The 25,847-nt window shown below is 47.0% G+C and overlaps 1 protein-coding gene across 5 annotated transcripts in view; it reads right to left on the reverse strand.

Annotated features, from left to right (window-relative positions):
* Positions 1-649: 649 nt before the first annotated feature.
* ARL13B (ADP ribosylation factor like GTPase 13B) overlaps positions 650-25,847 on the reverse strand; it is a 129,768-nt gene continuing 104,570 nt past the window's right edge. For 3 of the 5 annotated variants that reach the window (XM_063956292.1, XM_063956290.1, XM_063956291.1), the window contains 2 exons: positions 25,613-25,729; positions 11,694-13,042 (listed from right to left, as the gene is read on the reverse strand). In XM_063956292.1, coding sequence (XP_063812362.1) covers positions 12,879-13,042; positions 25,613-25,729 — 281 coding nt within the window. In that variant the 3' untranslated portion in view covers positions 11,694-12,878. Of the gene's footprint in view, positions 1,321-11,693; positions 13,043-25,612; positions 25,730-25,847 lie in introns of those variants that run through there. The other 2 variants (XM_063956294.1, XM_063956293.1) reach the window with 2 other exon arrangements.

Below are 25,847 nucleotides of genomic sequence, written 5' to 3' on the forward strand. Positions count from 1 at the left end.
AACTGTATATATGTCCAACTTTTGCCAAGAGGTCCTAATTGCTGCCCAGGGCGCCCCCCCCCCCTGCGCCCTGCAGTGACCGGAGTATGTGGGTGTAGTGTGGGAGCAATGGCGCACAGCTGCAGTGTTGTGCGCTACCTCAGTGAAGACTGGAGTCTTCTGCCGCCGATTTTGAGGTCTTCTTTCACCCGGCTTCCGTCTTCCGGCTCTGCGAGGGGGACGGCGGCGCGACTCCGGGATCGGACGACAAAGGGTGAGATCCTGTGTACGATCCCTCTGGAGCTAATGGTGTCCAGTAGCCTAAGAAGCAGGACCTATCTTCAGAGAGTAGGGCTGCTTCTCTCCCCTCAGTCCCACGATGCAGGGAGTCTGTTGCCAGCAGAGCTCCCTGAAAATAAAAAAACCTAACAAAATACTTTCTTATAGCAAGCTCAGGAGAGCTCACTAAACAGCACCCAGCTCATCCGGGCACAGATTCAAACTGAGGTCTGGAGGAGGGACATAGAGGGAGGAGCCAGAGCACACCAGAATCCAAATTCTTTCTTAAAGTGCCCATGTCTCCTGCGGAGCCCGTCTATTCCCCATGGTCCTTACGGAGTCCCCAGCATCCACTAGGACGTTAGAGAAAAATTAAAAAGTACATATTGCATTGCTGTTAGATATGTTTATTTAATGTTTTAAAGTGTAGCAATATTGTGTTAAAATTATATACAGTTACTATTTACAGTGTTTTGGAAGGTTATAATTAGCAGTATAAACAGACTGACGAATACTGGAATGAGGTTGGTTAAATGTCAGTAAAATACTTTAAAAAGGTTAACAATGATAAAATACTCGCCAATTATTGTGCTTATCAGAATGACATAAAAGAATGACATAAAAATAGTCTTAAAAGCTGTACAGTCTTCAATACAGATTCCAATATGAAGTTTGAGTGCAAAAGTGTTATAGAAATGTTTAATACTGGGTCAAAATGCTTTTGATTTTCTGGCACACAGTAGAAATGACGGTGTCCGTAGTTGTGTCATATTTACCATCATTGTTCAGAACTAGTAGCAGTACTTGTTCCAACAGATGACACTCTGCCGACCTACAAAGCAGGTGGACCAAAGTCTTGTCTCACTTCGTTACATCAGTTCCAATGGATACTTGCCTTTTGTTTTGCATTTTGTAAAATAGTGTTATCCTATAGTGGTCACCAGTGCAAGGCACAGAAACAAACCGGAGTTCACCACTATCCATTTCAAGAGATTACATCATGTGTGTCACTGTTGGGTCTTTGCCGTAACATCAAGGGCGGAAGTGGCTTCCCGTAAAAATCTAATTCGAAACAAACAGCAAACAAGACAAAGATGGTCTCATTAGTTCAACATAAGGCCTGGGTGTTGGGAAAGTCTTAGGAAACACAGATGAGCGAGCTGGATGCTTAGGATCAAAACCAAGAGATGCTACTCCTAAATGAAATCATAAACAAAGGACCTTAATAATGGACCTTTCAAATGGTCAAATTGATGAGTACAGAATATACATTAAGTAGCGATGAACTTAGTGGAAATTACTTATATAAAACAGGATCTCCAAGAAAATGAAAAAAAAGCAGTACTCAAAAAATCCCCCTGGCACAAATAGGATTGTCTGATAAAGTTGGGAACGGCTAACTATAAAGTATAAACTGTAAAGTTGGGAACGGCTAACTATAGCCAACACTGGTGAAAGATGCCTACCCAGATTTATAAAGGTCGGTAAACACACTTGTCAAATCCTCCAAGGAACTAAAACCCTATCAGACTATTGGCACAGTCCTATTGGAGACCTACTGTAGGTCACAGATTCAACACCCAATCTATGCATATACACCTATTCAATTTTCCTGCAGATCTCAGATTTGCTAAAACTATCTGCTGAAGGCAATGTGTCACCATACATACTCTTCCAATCTTTGGCAGACTTTGGTTCTGCTTGAGGGATGATTTGAGAGAAGAATTGGACAAACCAGTCGCAAGAGTGTACACACTTCAATGTTGGTCAGGTAACTGTCGATAGGGTCTCCTGATTTTTCAGCAGGTTTAACATTTTTTAGACATAGACAGACGACCAGGATTCGATGAAACCGGAAATTTTGTGGGCGTACACAGCCTACTAATGTCGGACTAACTGGTAGGTTGGATTGGATGAGAATTGTACAAGTGTGTTCCCGGAGCTATGCCCCATTTAGTAGGCTGGATCAACAAAGTTCAATGTATCCGGTGGGTGCATTTACTAAGCAGCAGTTTGTCAAATCCGCTTTTTAAAAAGGAAATAGAAATAATGATAAATCAGACTTGCTTAGCATTCATTTCTACTACTGTTTTAAATCTATCGGTCAAAGTCACTAATGATCAGCTGTGACAATCCACTGGTTAGTAAATATACTCCCACATATTTTCAAATTACTCCTGTTATGCCTGGAGAAACAACCATTACTGGTGGAAGTGGAGGAAAGTAGCACCAAAGATTGGGGACCCAGGCCCAATGGATCTCTGTTGCTCTAAAACAGAGGTTCTCAAACTCCGTCCTCGGGAGCCCACACAGTGCATGTTTTGCAGGTAACCCAGCAGGTGCACAGGTGTATTAATTACTCACTGACACATTTTAAAAGGTCCACAGGTGGAGCTAATTATTTCACTTGCGATTCTGTGAGGAGACCTGCAAAACATGCACTGTGTGGGCCCCCGAGGACTGAGTTTGAGAACCTCTGCTCTAAAACTTGGGAGCAAAGTGGAACTTGGGCAAATGTAAATTTCCTTTAATGTAAGCACTAATTTTGAATAGATTCAATAATGCAAATCAAAGAAAACGATAATAGTAATTTCTAACACACATAATGCTAAAACAAAGTGACTACAGCACGCAACAGCCATTGAAATATTCAACTGGAGTCTCCCCTCTAATCCAGAAGGTAAATAATTTTTCAATCCACCTATCAAGGTCGTGCAAGTTCTAAATGCACTACACAATCACTGTATCCGTAACAAAGGGACTCGGCGGACACCCCCTCATTTTGTCTGGCGCCATTCATTTACCAACCAAAGTTTTGCCTAAACATACCCTCCCCTCACTCCCATACTTACTCCATCCAGGAGGCCAAGCGGATCTCTTATTGGGTAGGTCTGTCCCATCTCCCTCAAGGGGATGTCGTTAGAGGGGCAGCGTGTGCCCCAGTTTCCACAAAGCATGCATGTTAGAGACAGGGCAAACTTTACATAATTAATATATAGACTGATTTCAATGGTCTGTGTGGGCTGGACAGTGATCCTGGTTAGTAGCATTGCTAAATAATACAAGGTAAAACAAAAACAAAACAAAAAAAAACACACAACACACCATCACAACATATTTCAAAAGTCTTGGCTGGTATGATAAAGACATACCTTTCGGAGAGCATAATACCACTGTAATTAAATTGACATTTTACGCTTCCACAAAACTTTGCAAGAACTGACCTCCACTGAGGTCTAAGGTCAATGAATACTTCTGCGTACCTCATCTTTATTAGTTGATTTGGCTAATGACCAATTAAGTATATAATCGGAAATGTGATACAAGATAGGTCATAAGATGATACCATCTCAATCATTTGGGGTTTTCCCAGATGCACGCAAGGTTGACATTATTCAGAATAGCATCACTACACCTTGTAAGTAACAGAACAAGTAAAACAGCTACTGGAAATAGCACAGTGTACAGTATGGGAAAGTTCATATATTACAGAGCTTAATAATATACATGAAAATCTTTCCCCTAGATAATCACAAACCAATTATTACTCGCTGTGTGCTGGACAAAGATGCACAGCATAGTTGCCTTTCCTAAAGGAATTTCTGCGAGATTCACATATTTAGAGGAGTCCTCCCTATATAGTGGGTAACTTTGCCCATTGCCCACTTTTCCCATGAAGTTGCTAAGGCAAGAGATGTGATTCACTGTGAGTTGCGTCTTTTAATTCCACACACCCGTGTCGTAATATTGCAAATTGATGTGGAGGTGGGGGACATCAACTACCCAAATGGTATCACCCCACCCACCTGGGATTCCCCGCAAAGGTTGGCAAGTAGGGTGCACAGTGCATATATACTGTATATGGGGACCCCACAGTCAGTGCATTCAGTGCATTCAGTGTATCTCAGGGGCTCAGAAACTATTTCAGTTGCATTTTTATGCCATGCAAATACCAATTATCTTCAAAAATGCTCTCTCTCTCTCTCTATATATATATATATATATATATATATATATATATATATATATATATATATATATATAGATATATATATATATATATATATAGATATATATAGATCTCTATCTATATATGATATATGTTTATGGCTAAAAAAAAGTTTGTGAAAAAATAAGATTTTACTTACCGGTAAATATTTCTCGTAGTCCGCAGTGGATGCTGGGGACTCCGTAAGGACCATGGGGAATAGACGGGCTCCGCAGGAGACATGGGCACTTTAAGAAAGAATTTAGATTCTGGTGTGCTCTGGCTCCTCCCTCTATGTCCCTCCTCCAGACCTCAGTTAGAGAAACTGTGCCCGGAAGAGCTGACAGTACAAGGAAAGGATTATGGGAATCCAGGGTAAGACTCATACCAGCCACACCGTATAACTTGTGATAACTTTACCCAGTTAACAGTATGAGCAACAACAGAGCATCAGATAAATCCTGATGCAACTATAACTTAACCCTTATTTAAGCAATAACTATATACAAGCATTGCAGAAAAAGTCCGCACTTGGGACGGGCGCCCAGCATCCACTACGGACTACGAGAAATAGATTTACCGGTAAGTAAAATCTTATTTTCTCTAACGTCCTAGTGGATGCTGGGGACTCCGTAAGGACCATGGGGATTATACCAAAGCTCCCAAACGGGCGGGAGAGTGCGGATGACTCTGCAGCACCGAATGAGCAAACACAAGGTCCTTCTCAGCCAGAGTATCAAACTTGTAGAACTTTGCAAAGGTGTTTGAACCTGACCAAGTAGCCGCTCGGCAAAGCTGTAATGCCGAGACCCCTCGGGCAGCCGCCCAAGAAGAGCCCACCTTCCTTGTGGAATGGGCCTTAACTGATTTAGGCAGCGGCAACCCAGCCGCAGAATGAGCCTGCTGAATCGGGTTACAGATCCAGCGAGCAATAGTTTGCTTTGAAGCAGGCGCCCCAAGCTTGTTGGAAGCATACAGGATAAACAAAGATTCTGTTTTCCTGACCTTAGCCGTTCTGGCTACATAAACCTTCAAATCCCTGACCACATCCAGTGACTCGGAATCCTCCAAGTCAGTAGCCACAGGCACCACAATAGGTTGGTTTATATGAAAGGATGAAACCACTTTCGGCAGAAATTGTGGGCGGGTCCGCAATTCTGCTCTATCCGCATGGAAAACCAGATAAGGGCTTTTATGTGACAAAGCCGCCAATTCTGACACATGCCTAGCCGAAGCCAAGGCTAATAGCATGACCACCTCCCACGTGAGATATTTCAATTCCACCGTTTTGAGTGGTTCAAACCAGTGTGATTTCAGGAAACTCAACACCATGTTAAGATCCCAAGGTGCCACTGGAGGCACAAAAGGGGGCTGAATATGCAGCACTCTCTTTACAAACGTCTGAACCTCAGGCAGAGAAGCCAGTTCTTTTTGAAAGGAAATGGATAAGGCCGAAATCTGAACCTTAATGGAACCCAATTTAAGGCCCAAAGTCACTCCCGCCTGTAGGAAGTGAAGGAAACGGCCCAGCTGGAATTCCTCCGTAGGGGCATTCCTGGCCTCACACCTAGCCACATATTTTCTCCATATACGGTGATAATGTTGAGCCGTCACATCCTTCCTAGCCTTTATCAGCGTAGGAATGACTTCATCCGGAATGCCATTTTCTGCTAGGATCCGGTGTTCAACCGCCATGCCGTCAAACGCAGCCGCGGTAAGTCTTGGAACAGACAGGGCCCCTGTTGCAACAAGTCCTGTCTTAGAGGCAGAGGCCACGGGTCCTCTGTGAGCATTTCTTGCAGATCTGGATACCAAGTCCTTCTTGGCCAATCCGGAACAATGAGTATTGTTCTCACTCCTCTTTTTCTTATGATTCTCAGCACCTTGGGTATGAGAGGAAGAGGAGGAAATACATAGACTGACTGGAACACCCACAGTGTCACCAGTGCGTCCACAGCTATCGCCTGAGGGTCTCTTGACCTGGCGCAATATCTCTGTAGTTTTTTGTTGAGGCGGGATGCCATCATGTCCAACTGTGGCAGTTCCCACCGACTTGCAATCTGCGCGAAGACTTCTTGATGAAGTCCCCATTCTCCCGGGTGGAGGTCGTGCCTGCTGAGGAAGTCTGCTTCCCAGTTGTCCACTCCCGGAATGAACACTGCTGACAGTGCGCTTATGTTATTCTCCGCCCAGCGAAGAATTCTGGTGCTTCTGCCATCGCCACCCTGCTTTTTGTGCCGCCTTGGCGGTTTACATGAGCCACTGCGGTGATGTTGTCTGACTGAATCAGAACCGGGTGGTCGCGAAGTAGGGACTCCGCTTGCGTAGGGCGTTGTATATGGCCCTTAGTTCCAGGATGTTGATGTGGAGGCAAGTCTCCTGACTTGACCACAGACCCTGGAAATTTCTTCCCTGTGCGACTGCCCCCCACCCTCGGAGGCTTGCATCCGTGGTCACCAGGACCCAGTCCTGAATGCCGAATCTGCGGCCCTCGAGGAGGTGAGCACTCTGCAGCCACCACAGGAGAGACACCCTGGCCCTGGGGGATAGGGTGATTAACCGATGCATCTGGAGATGTGATCCGGACCATTTGTCCAATAGATCCCATTGAAAGGTCCCTGCATGGAACCTGCCGAAGGGAATGGCCTCGTATGATGCCACCATCTTTCCCAGGGTATCCGGACTCCAGATCGACAGCAAAAAGGTCGACAAACCTTAGGTCGACGCCAATTGGTCGACAAACCTTAGGTCGACATGGACAAAAGGTCGACAGGAACAAGGTCGACATGGAAAAGGGTCGACATGAGTTTTTCACGTTTTTTGTTGGAACCTTTTCATACTTAACGATCCACGTGGACTACGATTGGAACGGTAATCTGTGCCGAGCGAAGCGAAGGAACCATGCCCGAAGCATTGCGAGCGAAGCGAGCCATGCGAGGGGACGCGGTGCACTAATTGGGGTTCCCGGTCACTCTACGAAGAAAACGAACCCCCCCCCCAAAAAAAACTCATGTCGACCGTTTCCATGTCGACCTTGTTCCTGTCGACCTTTTGTCCATGTCGACCTAAGGTGTGTCAACCAATTGGCGTCGACCTTATGTTTGTCGACCTTTTTGCTGTCGATCCTGAGTCCCAGACCCCTTTCCAAGGACTCGCGTGCAGTGATGCACCGACACCTGTTTTGGTTTCAATAGGTTTCTGACCAGTGTCATGAGCTCTTGAGCCTTCTCCATCGGGAGGTAAACCCTCTTCTGGTCTGTGTCCAGAATCATGCCCAGGAAGGGCAGACGAGTCGTAGGAATCAACTGCGACTTTGGAATATTTAGAATCCAGCCGTGTTGCCGTAACACTTCCAGAGAGAGTGCTACGGTGATCAGCAACTGCTCTCTGGACCTCGCCTTTATGAGGAGATCGTCCAAGTATGGGATAATTGTGACCCCTTGCTTCCGCAGGAGTACCATCATTTCTGCCATTACCTTGGTAAATATTCTCGGTGCCGTGGAGAGACCAAACGGCAACGTCTAAAATTGGTAATGACAATCCTGTACCACAAACCTAAGTTACGCCTGATGAGGTGGATAAATGGGGACATGAAGGTATGCATCCTTTATGTCCAGAGACACCATAAAATCCCCCCCTTCCAGGCTTGCCATGACCGCTCTGAGCGATTCCATCTTGAACTTGAACCTTCTCAGGTATATGTTCAGGGATTTTAAATTCAATATGGGTCTGACCGAACCGTCCGGTTTTGGTACCACAAACATGGTCGAATAATAACGCTTTCCTCGTTGAAGGAGGGGAACCTTGACCACCACCTGTTGAAGATACAATTTGTGAATTGCAGCTAACACTATTTCCCTCTCTAAGGGGGAAGCTGGCAGGGCCGATTTGAGGTATCGGTGAGGGGGCATCTCTTCGAATTCCAGCTCTTATCCCTGAGACACAATATCTATTGCCCAGGGATCCACCTGTGAGTGAACCCACTTGTGGCTGAAATTTCGGAGACGCGCCCCCACCGGGCCTGGCTCTGCCTGTGGAGCCCCAGCGTCATGCGGTGGATTTTGTAGAGGCCGGGGAGGACTTATGTTCTTGGGAACTAGCTGTGTTGTGCAGCTTCTTTCCTCTGCCCCTGCCTCTGGCAAGAAAGGACGCACCTCAGACTTTCTTGCCTTTTTGTGATCGAAAGGACTGCATTTGGTAATACAGTGCTTTCTTAGGCTGTGAGGAAACCTATGGCAAAAAATTTGACTTTCCAGCACTAGCTGTGGAGACCAGGTCCGAGAGACCCTCCCCAAACAATTACTCACCCTTGTAAGGTAAAACCTCCATGTGCCTTTTTGAGTCGGCATCACCTGTCCATTGCCGAGTGCACAGGACCCTTCTGGCAGAAATCAACATTGCATTTATTCTAGAGCCCAGTAGGCTAATGTCTCTTTGAGCATCTCACATATATAGGACAGCGTCTTTTATATGCCCAAGGGTCATTAATATAGTATCCTTGTCTAAGGTATCAAGTTCCTCAGATAAGGTATCCGTCCATGCTGCTACAGCACTACACACCCACGCCGACGCAATTGCCGGCCTTAGTAAGGTACCTGAATGTGTATAAATGGACTTCAGGATACCCTCTTGCTTTCTATCCGCAGCATCTGTTAGGGTGGCCATATCCTTTGACGGCAGGGCTACCCTCTTGGATAAGCGTGTTAAAGCTTTGTCCACCCTAGGGGAGGATTCCCAGAGTAACCTGTCCGTTGGCGGGAAGGGATACGCCATAAGCATCCGTTTGGAAATCTGCAGTTTTTTATCTGGAGATTCCCAAGCCTTTTCACATAACTCATTTAGCTCGTGTGAAGGGGGGGAAGGTCACCACCTGCCTTTTTTCCTCATACATATGAACCCTCTTGTCAGGGACTGGGGTTTCCTCTGTGATGTGCAACACATCCTTAATTGCTATAATCATATAACGCAGGCATGTCCAAACTGCGGCCCTCCAGCTGTTGAGAAACTACACATCCCAGCATGCCCTGACACAACTTTAGCATTCTCTGACAGCAAAACTGTCCGGGCATGCTGGGATATGTAGTTTCACAACAGCTGGAGGGCCGCAGTTTGGACATGCCTGATATAACGGATGGATTTAGCCAATGTAGGCTGTAACTTTGCATCATCGTAATCGACACTGGAGTCAGAATCCATGTCGGTATCTGTGTCAACAATCTGGGATAGTGGGTGCTTCTGAGACCCTGACGGCCTCTGCGCATAGGATCAGGCACGGGCTGAGACCCTGACTGTCCTAAGGTTTCAGCTTTATCCAACCTTTTATGCAAGGAATTAACATTATCATTTAAAACCTTCCACATATCCATCCAATCAGGTGTCGGCGCCGTCGGCGGAGACACCACATTCATTTGCTCCCGCTCTGCTTCCACATAGCCTTCCTCGTCAAACATGTCGACACAAGCGTACCGACACACCACGCACACAGGGGATGCTCTTTTTGAAGACAGTTCCCCCACAAGGCCCTTTGGAGAGACAGAGAGAGAGTATGCCAGCACACACCCCAGCGCTATATAACCCAGGAATCACACAGTAACTTAGTGTTAACCCAGTAGCCGCTGTAATAATGATTTTTGCGCCTAATTATGTGCCCCCCCTCTCTTTTTACCCTCTTCTACCGTGGACCTGCAGGGGAGAGCCTGGGGAGCTTCCTCTCAGCGGAGCTGTGGAGAAAAAATGGCGCTGGTGAGTGCTGAGGAAGAAGCCCCGCCCCCTCAGCGGCGGGCTTCTGTCCCGCGTTTATGTACAATATTATGGCAGGGGCTCATACATATATACAGTGCCCAACTGTATATATGTCAAACTTTTGCCAAGAGGTCCTAATTGCTGCCCAGGGCGCCCCCCCCCTGCACCCTACAGTGACCGGAGTATGTGGGTGTAGTGTGGGAGCAATGGCGCACAGCTGCAGTGCTGTGCGCTACCTCAGTGAAGACTGGAGTCTTCTGCCGCCGATTTCGAAGTCTTCTTGCTTCTTTCACCCGGCTTCTGTCTTCCGTCTCTGCGGAGGGGACGGCGGCGCGGCTCCGGGATCGGACGACGAGGGTGAGATCCTGTGTACGATCCCTCTGGAGCTAATGGTGTCCAGTAGCCTAAGAAGCAGGACCTATCTGCAGAGGGCTGCTTCTCTCCCCTCAGTCCCACGATGCAGGGAGTCTGTTGCCAGCAGAGCTACCTGAAAATAAAAAAACCTAACAAAATACTTTCTTACAGCAAGCTCAGGAGAGCTCACTGAACAGCACCCAGCTCGTCCGGGCAGATTCAAACTGAGGTCTGGAGGAGGGACATAGAGGGAGGAGCCAGAGCACACCAGAATCTAAATTCTTTCTTAAAGTGCCCATGTCTCCTGCGGAGCCCGTCTATTCCCCATGGTCCTTACGGAGTCCCCAGCATCCACTAGGACGTTAGAGAAATTATTATTTTAAAAAAAGTTTGCAAGAGTAATTTATCCAAAAGATTTAAAATCTATGGAAATCCCAACAAATCACCCAACCAACAGCACATAGGGCCTAACGGTTTGCAGTAAACCCCTGCCAGTCGCCTACATATGAGGCTTTGGGGGGGGGGGGGGGGGGGGGTATTCAATAAGGGTCTTTTTTTTCGCCTAGGCGAAAAAAAACGTCACCTCACTATTTTTTTAGGTTGAATGGGGATTCACACTATTCAGTAGCAGGGACATTTTTTCTCCTAGGTGAAAAATTCATCAGGAGTGAAAAACATGTAGATCGGTGAATCCACGTGTTTTCACACCTGCACCAACAGGTTGTTTTTGCAGATTTTGAGGCATTTTTCGCAAATTCCTTTTTGCAGTAAAAAAAAAAAAAAGGCATTGGCGAAAATGGCGCACAATTGAATACGCAGGGGGATGAATTTGATAGCTCGAAATTATCGGAGCTAATTGTAAATAAATAAATCTGGGCCTATGTACAGTAATACGTTATCCATTTAACTCCTTCAGGACCAGAGATGGTTTGCACCTGTATGACCAGACCCATAGTCACTATAGAAAGTTAATTTACCAAAGCGTGTTAGAAGTATGCCTCCAACCTGGCAAATTATGTGTAACAGACGAGCAAATTTTTATTGATTGACTTCTTCCTCATCCCACGCGTGATCGTGTTGGAAAGACACAAATGCAGATCCTAGATGGCAAAATGTACATACTCTCTTAAAAACTCTACTGTGAGGAGATAGAAGGAATGGGGGACGAGGGGGGGGGGGGGGGGGGATAATCATCAATTTGGTAAAACTAGTGGTGGCAGGGAATACAATAATGAGTAGATCTAGTGATATAATGAGGTGTGGATGCAAAGCGTGATTCCCAACATTTCACATGCCAACAAAGATAATACCATTATAATGTTAGACGAACACAAAGGCAAATGTTAGAAAATGTGGTTTAGTGGTTTATTATGAATGAAAAGCAACAGCAAGCCATATACAAAAATACTTATTTACAATGTGATTAAGTCTAGATATAACAATGGGAGATATGAAATTATGTTATTTATTAGAAAGAATTACTGCAAAAAAGCAAACAGGAAGGAGGTGTAGTGTAAACTGCAGGTTCTCGCAGCTACGTACATCCCAGCGTCGTAGGGAAACCTTTGCTAATGATATGACGCCAACAGCAGTTAGGGAGAATTGTATGCACTGAGCTACGGACTTGCTACTAGGACTGTTAATGCTAATAAATGTTGGACATTTCCTCTTTTTCCTAAAAGAATGAGAATTGTGGGACTATCACGTCCCGCCTGAAGAACGTTTGGTCTATTAGTAGAGTCCACCATCTGTGCAGTCCTACAGGATAACAGTAAGAACAATCCATAACTCTGTTGTTCTATTGTTGGTCTTTCATTCAGTATACAGAATGACAAGCAGACCTTGAGGAACTGTAGTAAGTATAGGGTATACATAGGCACTCCTTCATACATATATAGAACCATACATTCACCCACAGGCGCCAGAATGTTTTCAGCGTGGGAGGGGCCTAGAAAAAAAAATCATTTTGCAGCTCCTCTCATCCCTCCTCCCGTGCAGGGAATTGCTTACCTCTAGATCCCTGTAGGCGGTATTTCCTTTAAAAGCAGTCTGCTGCATGTTCTGCCCAAGCTGGCTGTCTCTGACCAATGCATTACTGGGAGTGGGCGTGGCCATGCTGAGCCTGCTGGTACATCCCGGGACCACAGCCACACCTCCTCCAAGTAATGCAACGGTGAGAGACAGCTGGCTAGGAGAGAACATGGCCCATTGCACGCTGCAGCAGAGGACTGCTTTTACAGGAGGAGTTGCCCAGGGGATCCGGAGGTAAGTGCACCACCCACCCTCACCACTTGTCAATTAGTTTTTGGGGTGGGGCAACCTGGCCCAAGCGCCCTCCCCGATGCCTCATATACATATGCATTTTTAGTTTTGTTTGCTGCATTCTCTACAGTCCTAGCTTAAATTCCCTATGTTTCATGCAGTTAATATTTAGAAATGAAAAAACGAATGAAGGAGAAAAATATGAGAGGACAAGCCCAGTGGATTAATGCCCGATGCCTGTGAGAGAACAGCCATGCTTGGAGAAAACAATGTGTTAATGAGACCGTGCGGCAAGCGCTGCTATCACCATGGAGAATGGAGAGGGATCTGCATGCGAGGAAACGGAAGATAAAGGCATTCTACAATTACCATTATGATGTGTTTCTCCCAGAGGCTCAAGTTTTGGAAATCTAGTAACCTTTGGGGTTCCCCAGCCAACTACAGGAAAAACAAAAAACACAATTTCACAAAAAAAATAAGAATTTACTCACCGGTAATTCTGTTTCTCGTAGTCCGTAGTGGATGCTGGGAACTCCGTAAGGACCATGGGGAATAGCGGGCTCCGAAGGAGGCTGGGCACTCTAGAAAGATCTTAGACTACCTGGTGTGCACTGGCTCCTCCCACTATGACCCTCCTCCAAGCCTCAGTTAGGTACTGTGCCCGGACGAGCGTACACAATAAGGAAGGATTTTGAATCCCGGGTAAGACTCATACCAGCCACACCAATCACACCGAACAACTCGTGATATGAAACCCAGTTAACAGTATGAAACGATAGAGCCTCTCAACAGATGGCTCAACAATAACCCGATTTAGTTAACAATAACTATGTACAAGTATTGCAGATAGACCGCACTTGGGATGGGCGCCCAGCATCCACTACGGACTACGAGAAACAGAATTACCGGTGAGTAAATTCTTATTTTCTCTAACGTCCTAGTGGATGCTGGGAACTCCGTAAGGACCATGGGGATTATACCAAAGCTCCCAAACGGGCGGGAGAGTGCGGATGACTCTGCAGCACCGAATGAGAGAACTCCAGGTCCTCCTCAGCCAGGGTATCAAATTTATAGAATTTTGCAAACGTGTTTGCCCCTGACCAAGTAGCTGCTCGGCAAAGTTGTAAAGCCGAGACCCCTCGGGCAGCCGCCCAAGATGAGCCCACCTTCCTTGTGGAATGGGCATTGACAGATTTAGGCTGTGGCAGGCCTGCCACAGTATGTGCAAGCTGAATTGTACTACAAATCCAACGAGCAATAGTCTGCTTAGAAGCAGGAGCACCCAGCTTGTTGGGTGCATATAGGATAAACAGCGAGTCAGATTTTCTGACTCCAGCCGTCCTGGAAACATATATTTTCAGGGCCCTGACAACGTCTAGCAACTTGGAGTCCTCCAAATCCTTAGTAGCCGCAGGCACCACAATAGGCTGGTTCAGGTGAAACGCTGACACCACCTTAGGGAGAAACTGGGGACGAGTCCTCAATTCTGCCCTATCCATATGAAAAATCAGATAAGGGCTTTTACATGATAAAGCCGCCAATTCTGACACTCGCCTGGCTGATACCAGGGCCAATAACATGACCACTTTCCACGTGAGATATTTCAGATCCACGGTTTTTAGTGGCTCAAACCAATGTGATTTCAAGAAATTCAACATCACGTTGAGATCCCACGGTGCCACAGGAGGCACAAATGGGGGCTGAATATGCAGCACTCCTTTCACAAATGTCTGAACTTCAGGTACTGAAGCTAGTTCCTTTTGAAAGAAAATCGACAGAGCCGAGATCTGTACTTTAATGGAGCCTAGTTTTAGGCCCATATTGACTCCTGCTTGCAGGAAATGCAGAAATCGACCCAGTTGAAATTCCTCTGTTGGGGCCTTTTTGGCCTCGCACCATGCAACATATTTCCGCCATATGCGGTGATAATGTTTTGCCGTAACATCTTTCCTGGCTTAAATAAGCGTAGGAATGACTTCCTCCGTAATGCCCTTTTCCTTCAGGATCCGGCGTTCAACCGCCATGCCGTCAAACGCAGCCGCGGTAAGTCTTGGAACAGGCAGGGGCCCTGCTGTAGCAGGTCCTGTCTGAGCGGCAGGGACCAAGGGTCCTCTGAGATCATCTCTTGAAGTTCCGGGTACCACGATCTTCTTGGCCAATCCGGAACCACGAGAATTGTGTTTACTCCTCGCTTTCTTATTATTCTCAGTACCTTTGGTATGAGAGGTAGAGGAGGGAACACATACACTGACCGGTACACCCACGGTGTCACTAGGGCGTCCACCGCTATCGCCTGAGGGTCTCTTGACCTGGCGCAATACTTCTCTAGTTTTTTGTTTATGCGGGACGCCATCATGTCCACCTGTGGACGACCCCATTGATTTACAATCATTTGGAAGACTTCTGGATGAAGTCCCCACTCTCCCGGGTGGAGGTCGTGCCTGCTGAGAAAGTCTGCTTCCCAGTTGTCCACTCCCGGGATGAACACTGCTGACAGTGCTAGTACATGATTTTCCGCCCATCAGAGAATTTTTGTGGCTTCTGCCATCGCTGTCCTGCTTCTTGTGCCGCCTTGTCGATTCACATGGGCGACTGCCGTGTTGTTGTCTGACTGGATCAGCACCGGCTGGTGTAGGAGCAGGGATTTTGCTTGACTTAGGGCATTGTAAATGGCCCTTAGTTCCAGAATATTTATGTGAAGGGCAGTCTCCTGACTTGACCATAGTCCCTGGAAATTTCTTCCCTTTGTGACTGCCCCCCAGCCCCGTAGGCTGGCATCCGTGGTCACCAGGACCCAGTCCTGTATGCCGAATCTGCGGCCCTCCAGAAGATGAGCACTGTTCAGCCACCACAGAAGAGACACCCTGGTTCGTGGAGACAGGGTTATTAAACGATGCATCTGAAGATGCGATCCGGACCACTTGTCCAACAGGTTCCACTGAAAGATTCTGGCATGGAACCTGCCGAATGGAATTGCTTCGTAAGAAGCTACCATCTTTCCCAGGACCCGCGTGCAGTGATGCACCGATACCTGTTTTGGTTTTAGGAGGTCTCTGACTAGAGAAGACAACTCCCTGGCTTTCTCCTCCGGGAGAAACACTTTTTTCTGGGCCGTGTCCAGAATCATTCCCAGGAACATTAGACGTGTCGTGGGGACCAGCTGTGACTTTGGGATATTCAGAATCCAACCGTGCTGGCTCAGCACTTCCTGAGATAGTGCTACTCCCACTAACAACTGTTCCTTGGATCGTGCCTTTATTAGGAGATCGTCCAAGTATGGGATAATTAAAACTCCCTTTTTTCGAAGGAGTATCATCATTTCCGCCATAACCTTGGTAAATACCCTCGGTGCCGTGGAGAGTCCAAACGGCAGCGTCTGGAATTGGTAATGGCAATCCTGTACCACAAATCTGAGGTACTCCTGGTGAGAATTGTAAATGGGGACATGCAGGTAAGCATCCTTGATGTCCAGGGATACCATGTAATCCCCCTCGTCCAGGCTTGCAATAACCGCCCTGAGCGATTCCATCTTGAACTTGAATTTTTTTATGTATGTGTTCAAGGACTTCAAATTTAGAATGGGTCTCACCGAACCGTCCGGTTTCGGTACCACAAATAGTGTGGAATAGTAACCCCGGCCTTGTTGAAGTAGGGGTACCTTGATTATCACCTGCTGGGAATACAGCTTGTGAATTGCCGCTAGCACTGCCTCCCTGTCTGAGGGAGCAATCGGCAAGGCGGATTTTAGGAAACGGCGGGGTGGAATCGCCTCGAATTCCAGCCTGTATCCCTGAGATACTATTTGAAGGATCCAGGGATCCACCTGTGAGCGAACCCACTGATCGCTGAAATTCCTGAGGCGGGCCCCCACCGTACCTGGCTCCGCTTGTGAAGCCCCACCGTCATGCGGCGGACTTGGAAGAGGAAGCGGGGGAGGACTTTTGTTCCTGGGAACCTGCTGTTTGCTGCAGCCTTTTTCCCCTGCCTCTGCCTCTTGACAGAAAAGACCCTCCTTTTCCCCGCTTATTTTTCTGGGATCGAAAGGACTGAACCTGATAAAATGGCGCCTTCTTAGGCTGTGAGGGGACATGGGGTAAAAATGCTGACTTCCCAGACGTTGCTGTGGAAACTAGGTCGGAGAGACCATCCCCAAATAATTCCTCCCCTTTATAAGGCAAAACTTCCATGTGCCTTTTGGAATCTGCATCTCCAGTCCACTGGCGAGTCCATAAGCATCTCCTAGCAGAGATAGATAGTGCACTTACTTTAGATGCCAGCCGGCAGATTTCCCTCTGTGCATCTCTCATGTATAAGACTGAGTCTTTGATATGGTCAATTGTTAACAGGATCGTGTCTCTGTCTAGTGTGTCAATATTTTCTGACAGGTTATCTGACCATGCAGCGGCAGCACTGCACATCCAAGCTGACACAATTGCTGGTCTGAGTATAATGCCTGAGTGTGTATATACAGACTTCAGGATCGCCTCCTGCCTTCTATCAGCAGGTTCCTTAAGGGCGGCCGTATCCTGGGACGGTAGTGCCACCTTTTTTGACAAACGTGTGAGCGCTTTATCCACCCTCGGGGGTGTTTCCCAACGTAACCTATCCTCTGGCGGGAAAGGGAACGCCATTAGTAATTTCTTAGGAATCACCAATTTCTTATCAGGGGAAGCCCACGCTTCTTCACACACTTCATTTAATTCATCTGACGGGGGAAAAACTACAGGTAGTTTTTTCTCCCCAAACATAATACCCTTTTTTGTGGTACCTGGATGTAAATCAGAAATATTTAACACCTCTTTCATTGCCTCAATCATGCAGCGAATGGCCTTAACGGGCATTAAATTTGACTCATCGTCGTCGACACTGGCGTCAGTATCCGTGTCGACATCTACTTGTGCCACCTGAGATAACGGGCGTTTTAGAGCCCCTGATGACTTTTGAGACCCTTGGACCGGCACGAGCTGAAGACTCGGCTGTCCCACAGTCGGCATGTCGTCAAATTTTTTATGTAAGGAGTCTATACGTGCACTCATTTCTTGCCATAATACCATCCACTCAGGTGTCTGCCCCGCAGGGGGTGACATCTCTGCTAAAGGCATCTGCTCCCCCTCCACATCATTATCCTCCTCAAACATGTCGACACAGCCGTACCGACACACTCCACACACACAGGGAATGCTCAAATAGAGGACAGGACCCACAAAAGCCCTTTGGGGGGACAGAGTAAGAGTATGCCAGCACACACCAGAGCGCTATATATATACAGGGACTAACTGAGTTAAGTCCCTAATAGCTGCTTATACTGTATACAGTGCCAATTTAGTGCCCCCCCTCTCTTTTTCCCTCTTACTGTATTGTAGAAATGCAGGGAAGAGCCAGGGAGCTTCCTTCCAGCCGAGCTGTGAGGGAAAAATGGCGCCAGTGTGCTGAGGAGATAGGCTCCGCCCCTTTTTTGCGGCCTATTCTCCCGCTTATTTTGGGATTCTGGCAGGGGTATTTACCTCATATATAGCCCCAGGGGCTATATAATAAGAATTTACTTACCGATAATTCTATTTCTCGGAGTCCGTAGTGGATGCTGGGGTTCCTGAAAGGACCAAGGGGAATAGCGGCTCCGCAGGAGACAGGGCACAAAAGTGAAGCTTTTACAGGTCAGGTGGTGTGTACTGGCTCCTCCCCCTATGACCCTCCTCCAGACTCCAGTTAGGTACTGTGCCCGGACGAGCGTACACAATAAGGGAGGATTTTGAATCCCGGGTAAGACTCATACCAGCCACACCAATCACACCGTACAACTTGTGATCTAAACCCAGTTAACAGTATGATAACAGAGGAGCCTCTGAAAGATGGCTTCCTAAACAATAACCCGAATTAGTTAACAATAACTATGTACAAGTATTGCAGATAATCCGCACTTGGGATGGGCGCCCAGCATCCACTACGGACTCCGAGAAATAGAATTATCGGTAAGTAAATTCTTATTTTCTCTATCGTCCTAAGTGGATGCTGGGGTTCCTGAAAGGACCATGGGGATTATACCAAAGCTCCCAAACGGGCGGGAGAGTGCGGATGACTCTGCAGCACCGAATGAGAGAACTCCAGGTCCTCCTTTGCCAGGGTATCAAATTTGCAAAAATTTACAAACGTGTTCTCCCCTGACCACGTAGCTGCTCGGCAGAGTTGTAATGCCGAGACCCCTCGGGCAGCCGCCCAAGATGAGCCCACCTTCCTTGCGGAATGGGCCTTAACAGATTTAGGCTGTGGCAGGCCTGCCACAGAATGTACAAGTTGAATTTTGTTACAAATCCAACGAGCAATCGACTGCTTAGAAGCAGGTGCACCCAACTTGTTGGGTGCATACAGTATAAACAGCGAGTCAGATTTTCTGACTCCAGCCGTCCTTTAAATGTATATTTTTAAGGCTCTGACAACGTCCAACAACTTGGAGTCCTTCAAGTCGTCTGTAGCCGCAGGCACTACAATAGGCTGGTTCAGGTGAAACGCTGATACCACCTTAGGGAGAAAATGCGGACGCGTCCGCAGCTCTGCCCTATGTCGAATGGAAAATTAAATAAGGGCTTTTATAAAACAAAGCCGCCAGTTCAGATACTCTCCCGGCCGAAGCCAGGGCCAGTAACATAGTCACTTTCCATGTGAGATATTTCAAATCCACATTCTTTAGTGGTTCAAACCAATTGGATTTGAGGAAATCTAAAACTACATTTAGATCCCACGGTGCCACCTTAGGCACCACAGGAGGCTGTATATGCAGTACTCCTTTGATAAAAATCTGGACCTCAGGGACTGAGGCCAATTCTTTTTGGAAGAATATTGATAGGGCCGAAATTTGAACCTTAATAGATCCCAATTTGAGACCCATAGACAATCCTGATTGCAGGAAATGTAGGAAAACGACCCAGTTGAAATTCCTCCATCGGAGCACTCCGCTGCTCGCACCACGCAACATATTTTCGCCAAATACGGCGATAATGCTTCGCGGTGACTTCCTTCCTTGCCTTTATCAAGGTAGGAATGACTTCTTCTGGAATGCCTTTTCCTTTTAGGATCTGGCATTCAAACGCCATGCCGTCAAACGCAGCCGCGGTAAGTCTTGAAAAAGACAAGGACCCTGCTGAAGCAGGTCCCTTCTCAGAAGTAGAGGCCACGGATCGTCCGTGACCATCTCTTGAAGTTCCGGGTACCAAGTCCTTCTTGGCCAATCCGGAGCCACTAGTCTTACTCCTCTTTGCCGTATAATCCTCAATACCTTTGGTATGAGAGGCAGAGGAGGAAACACATATACCGACTGGTACACCCAAGGTGTTACCAGTGCGTCCACAGCTATTGCCTGCGGATCTCTTGACCTGGCGCAATACCTGTCCAGTGTTTTGTTGAGGCGAGACGCCATCATGTCCACCATTGGTTTTACCCAACGGTTTAATAGCATGTGGAAAACTTCTGGATGAAGTCCCCACTCTCCCGGGTGAAGGTCGTGTCTGCTGAGGAAGTCTGCTTCCCAGTTGTCCACGCCCGGGATGAATACTGCTGACAGTGCTATCACGTGATTCTCCGCCCAGCGAAGGATCCTGGCAGCTTCTGCCATTGCCCTCCTGCTTCTTGTGCCGCCCTGTCTGTTTACATGGGCGACTGCCGTGATGTTGTCCGACTGGATCAACACCGGTCTTCCTTGAAGCAGAGGTTCCGCCTGGCTTAGAGCATTGTAGATTGCTCTTAGTTCCAGAATGCTTATGTGAAGAGACTTTTTCAGGCTCGACCACACTCCCTGGAAATTTCTTCCCTGTGTGACTGCTCCCCAGCCTCTCAGGCTGGCATCCGTGGTCACCAGGATCCAATCCTGCATGCCGAATCTGCGGCCCTCCAATAGATGAGCCTCCTGCAACCACCACAGAAGGGATACCCTTGTCCTCGGCGACAGGGTTATCCGCAGGTGCATCTGAAGATGCGACCCTGACCATTTGTCCAACAGATCCCTTTGCATGGAATCTGCCGAAAGGGATTGCTTCGTAAGAAGCTACCATTTTTTCCCAGGACTCTTGTGCATTGATGTACAGACACCTTTCCTGGTTTTAGGAGGTTCCTGATCAGGTCAGATAACTCCTTGGCTTTTTCTTCGGGAAGAAAAACCTTTTTCTGAACTGTGTCCAGAATCATCCCCAGGAACAGCAGACGAGTTGTCGGCATTAATTGGGATTTTGGAATATTCAGAATCCATCCGTGCTGCTTTAGCACCTCTTGAGATAGTGCTAAACCCATCTCTAGCTGTTCTCTGGACCTTGCCCTTATTAGGAGATCGTCCAAGTATGGGATAATTAATACGCCTTTTCTTCGAAGAAGAAATATTATCTCGGCCATTACCTTTGTAAAGACCCGAGGTGCCGTGGACAAACCAAACGGCAGCGTCTGAAACTGATAGTGACAGTTTTGTACAACGAACCTGAGGTACCCCTGGTGTGAGGGGTAATTGGAACGTGGAGATACGCATCCTTGATGTCCAAGGATACCATAAAGTCCCCTTCTTCCAGGTTCGCTATCACTGCTCTGAGTGACTCCATCTTGAACTTGAACTTCTTTATGTACAGGTTCAAGGACTTCAGATTTAGAATAGGCCTTACCGAGCCATCCGGCTTCGGTACCACAAAAAGAGTGGAATAATACCCCTTCCCTTGTTGTAGAAGAGGTACCTTGACTATCACCTGCTGAGAATACAGCTTGTGAATGGCTTCCAAAACCGTCTCCCTTTCTGAGGGGGACGTTGGTAAAGCAGACTTCAGGAAACGGCGAGGTGGCTCTGTCTCTAATTTCAACCTGTACCCCTGAGATATTATCTGCAGGATCCAGGGATTTACCTGCGAGTGAGCCCACTGCGCGCTGTAATTCTTGAGACGACCGCCTACCGCCCCCGAGACCGCTTGCGAAGCCCCAGCGTCATGCTGAGGCTTTTGTAGAAGCCGGGGAGGGCTTCTGTTCCTGGGAAGGAGCTGCCTGTTGCTGTCTCTTCCCTTGTCCTCTGCCTCGTGGCAGATATGAATAGCCCTTTGCTCTCTTATTTTTAAAGGAACGAAAGGGCTGCGGTTGAAAGGTCGGTGCCTTTTTCTGTTGGGGAGTGACTTGAGGTAGAAAGGTGGATTTCCCGGCCGTAGCCGTGGCCACCAAATCCGATAGACCGACCCCAAATAACTCCTCTACGCATCGCCTGTCCACTGTCGTGTCCATAAAGCTCTTCTGGCCGAAATGGACATAGCACTTACCCGTGATGCCAGTGTGCAGATATCTCTCTGTGCATCACGCATATAAAGAAATGCATCCTTTATTTGTTCTAACGACAGTAAAATATTGTCCCTGTCCAGGGTATCAATATTTTCGATCAGGGACTCTGACCAAACTACCCCAGCACTGCACATCCAGGCAGTCGCAATAGCTGGTCGTAGTATAACACCTGCATGTGTGTATATACCTTTTTGGATATTTTCCATCCTCCTATCTGATGGATCTTTAAGTGCGGCCGTCTCAGGAGAGGGTAACGCCACTTGTTTTGATAAGCGTGTTAGCGCTTTGTCCACCCTAGGAGGTGTTTCCCAGCGCTCCCTAACCTCTGGCGGGAAAGGGTATAAAGCCAATAACTTCTTTGAAATTAGCAGTTTTTTATCGGGGCACCCCACGCTTCATCACACACGTCATTTAATTCTTCTGATTCGGTAAAAACTACTGGTAGTTTTTTCACACCCCACATAATACCCTGTTTAGTGGTACCTGTAGTATCAGCTAAATGTAACATCTCCTTTATTGCCAAAATCATATAACGTGTGGCCCTACTGGAAAATACGGTTGATTCGTCACCTTCACCACCGGAATCAGTGCCTGTGTCTGGGTCTGTGTCGACCGACTGAGGCAAGGGGCGTTTTACAGCCCCTGACGGTGTTTGAGGCGCCTGGACAGGCACTAATTGAGTGTCCGGCCGCCTCATGTCGGCAAACGACTGCTTAAGCGAGTTGACGCTATCCCGTAATTCCACAAATAAAGGCATCCATTCTGGTGTCGACCCCCTAGGAGGTGACATCCTCATATTTGGCAATTGCTCCGCCTCCACACCAATAACGTCCTCATACATGTCGACACACACGTACCGACACACAGCAGACACACAGGGAATGCTCTATACGAAGACAGGACCCACTAGCCCTTTGGGGAGACAGAGGGAGAGTCTGCCAGCACACACCAAAAAGCGCTATATATGACAGGGATAGCCTTATGATTAAGTGCTCCCTTATAGCTGCTTTTATATTAATATATTGCCATTTATTTTGCCCCCCCTCTCTGTTATACCCTGTTTCTGTAGTGCAGTGCAGGGGAGAGACCTGGGAGCCTTCCTGACCAGCGGAGCTGTGACAGAAAATGGCGCCGTGTGCTGAGGAGATAGGCCCCGCCCCTTTTTCGGCGGGCTCGTCTCCCGCTATTTAGTACATTTAGGCAGGGGTAAATATCTCCATATAGCCTCTGGGGCTATATGTGAGGTATTTTTAGCCTTTTTAAAGGTTTTCATTTGCCTCCCAGGGCGCCCCCCCCCCCAGCGCCCTGCACCCTCAGTGACTGCCGTGTGAAGTGTGCTGAGAGGAAAATGGCGCACAGCTGCAGTGCTGTGCGCTACCTTAAGAAGACTGCAGGAGTCTTCAGCCGCCGATTCTGGACCTCTTCTTGCTTCAGCATCTGTGAGGGGGCCGGCGGCGTGGCTCCGGTGACCATCCAGGCTGTACCTGTGATCGTCCCTCTGGAGCTTCATGTCCAGTAGCCAAGAAGCCAATCCATCCTGCACGCAGGTGAGTTCACTTCTTCTCCCCTCTGTCCCTCGTTGCAGTGATCCTGTTGCCAGCAGGAATCACTGTAAAATAAAAAACCTAAGCTAAACTCTCTAAGCAGCTCTTTATGAGAGCCACCTAGAATTGCACCCTTCTCGGCCGGGCACAAAAATCTAACTGGAGTCTGGAGGAGGGTCATAGGGGGAGGAGCCAGTACACACCACCTGACCTGTAAAAGCTTCACTTTTGTGCCCTGTCTCCTGCGGAGCCGCTATTCCCCTTGGTCCTTTCAGGAACCCCAGCATCCACTTAGGACGATAGAGAAATTGAGGTATTTTAGCCAGCCAAGGTGTTTTTATTGCTGCCTCAGAGCGCCCCCCCCCAGCGCTCTGCACCCTCAGTGACCGGAGTGTGAAGTGTGTATGAGGAGCAATGGCGCACAGCTGCAGTGCTGTGCGCTACCTTGGTGAAGACAGGACGTCTTCATGCCGCCGATTTTCCGGACCATCTTCCTGCTTCTGGCTCTGTAAGGGGGACGGCGGCGCGGCTCCGGGACCGAACATCAAGGCTGGGCCTGCGGTCGATCCCTCTGGAGCTAATGGTGTCCAGTAGCCTAAGAAGCCCAATCCGGCTGCAAGCAGGCGAGTTCGCTTCTTCTCCCCTTAGTCCCTCGCTGCAGTGAGCCTGTTGCCAGCAGGTCTCACTGAAAAAAACAAATTCTAAGACTATAACTTTCTAAGAGCTCAGGAGAGCCCCTAGTGTGCATCCAACCTCGGCCGGGCACGAAATCTAACTGAGGCTTGGAGGAGGGTCATAGTGGGAGGAGCCAGTGCACACCAGGTAGTCTAAGATCTTTCTAGAGTGCCCAGCCTCCTTCGGAGCCCGCTATTCCCCATGGTCCTTACGGAGTTCCCAGCATCCACTAGGACGTTAGAGAAATAAACTATGGAAAGCTGACCCTGAGGAAACTGTAAAATTAAAAAATTAGAACACAGTGTGAAAGTCAATTTGGATACTACAGGCGATATTCAATTCTTATCGCAGGTCCCCGCCCGCCGGCAGCTATTCAAATGTTTCTGCCTACGGGCGCGATAACCTCATTTCAGCTTGCTGCCCCCAAGGGAAATGCGCGAAAAAGTGACCCTTTTGGCGGCCAAATGGGGCTTTTTGGTTGCGCTCATTTGTATAGTCGGGTTTAGTCAATTTACGCGGCTAAACCCGACTGCTATGGGCGATAACGGGTGACATATGAATATCGCCCTGCAATCTTCCGTCACTTTAGATGGGAGATCGGGCGCTCTATACATCAATTGAATATCGCCCTAAATATCTTACAGAAAATATTTTAAATAATAAGATAGAGTACAATAAGATACAAGAAGACAGAGAAATATAAAACGTCATTCTGTATACTATTATATTTTATAGCAACAAAGTACCAATAATTTAATTTTCCAAAAATAAATATTATAGTTTAAAAACTATTAAAAGGCTTAAATACTGATATTAATATATATTACATTACATACAATATTAATACTTTAACAAAATACATGCAAACATATTTTATAAGAATATTTAAAATATAAAGTTCTCTATAGCAGCCAAAACCAATTGTTAGTTAATGAAGTTGATCTTGAATTGTCCAGGGCCCAAGGTACCTGAAGCAGATCGATTACTGCGATCTGTAGATGAAGGACTTTTAGCAGTACCTTGAATCTTCCGTAATTCATCTGGGGGCCGAGCTTTTAGTCATGTGGCTCAGACTCTATGGAACTCACTTCCCCGGACAGTGCGAGAGACCCCAACTATAGAATCCTTCAAAAATAGACTCAAGACTTTCCTGTTCCATAATGTCCCTTTGTATCTATGCTTCTGTATTTTATGAAAAGCTGTTCTGTACTTCATTGTTTCTGTACTATATTATGCTATGTATCTGTTAAGTGCCTTGAGTCCTATTGGAGAAAGAGCGCTATATAGAATGATTATTATTATTGAATAAACTGCTTTGTATGCCGTTTCCATATTAGACTCCCCCTAGTGGTCATCCGATGATTTGAAGTAATCAATGAGTTTGTTAGAGCCATCTATATAAAATACTTTTCAGGATAGGAGCCGTCCACAATTTTTTTTAAAAATGATTGTCATTTATTCCGAAATCCTCTTCCAGGCGGATCACTTCTTTACTCACCAGGTAACTGAGGAGGAGGCGTAGCTGGGTTTTTTGGATCGGATTCCTCTGCGCCTAAAGGCTCTATTTTGTTACTTCTTTTTAATTTAGACTTTTTTGTCTTCTTTTTGCTGTGAGCTAAAAAAAAAAAAAAAAGAAAGCGAAAAAAACCATATTCATTTTAAACCACACAAGTTAAAAGTTTTGGAATTAAACTTTCAACATAAGCACTGAAATAAAAAATAAGAATTTACTT

Source organism: Pseudophryne corroboree, chromosome 2, assembly GCF_028390025.1.
Source record: "Pseudophryne corroboree isolate aPseCor3 chromosome 2, aPseCor3.hap2, whole genome shotgun sequence".
In the NCBI taxonomy this organism is placed as follows: domain Eukaryota; kingdom Metazoa; phylum Chordata; class Amphibia; order Anura; family Myobatrachidae; genus Pseudophryne; species Pseudophryne corroboree.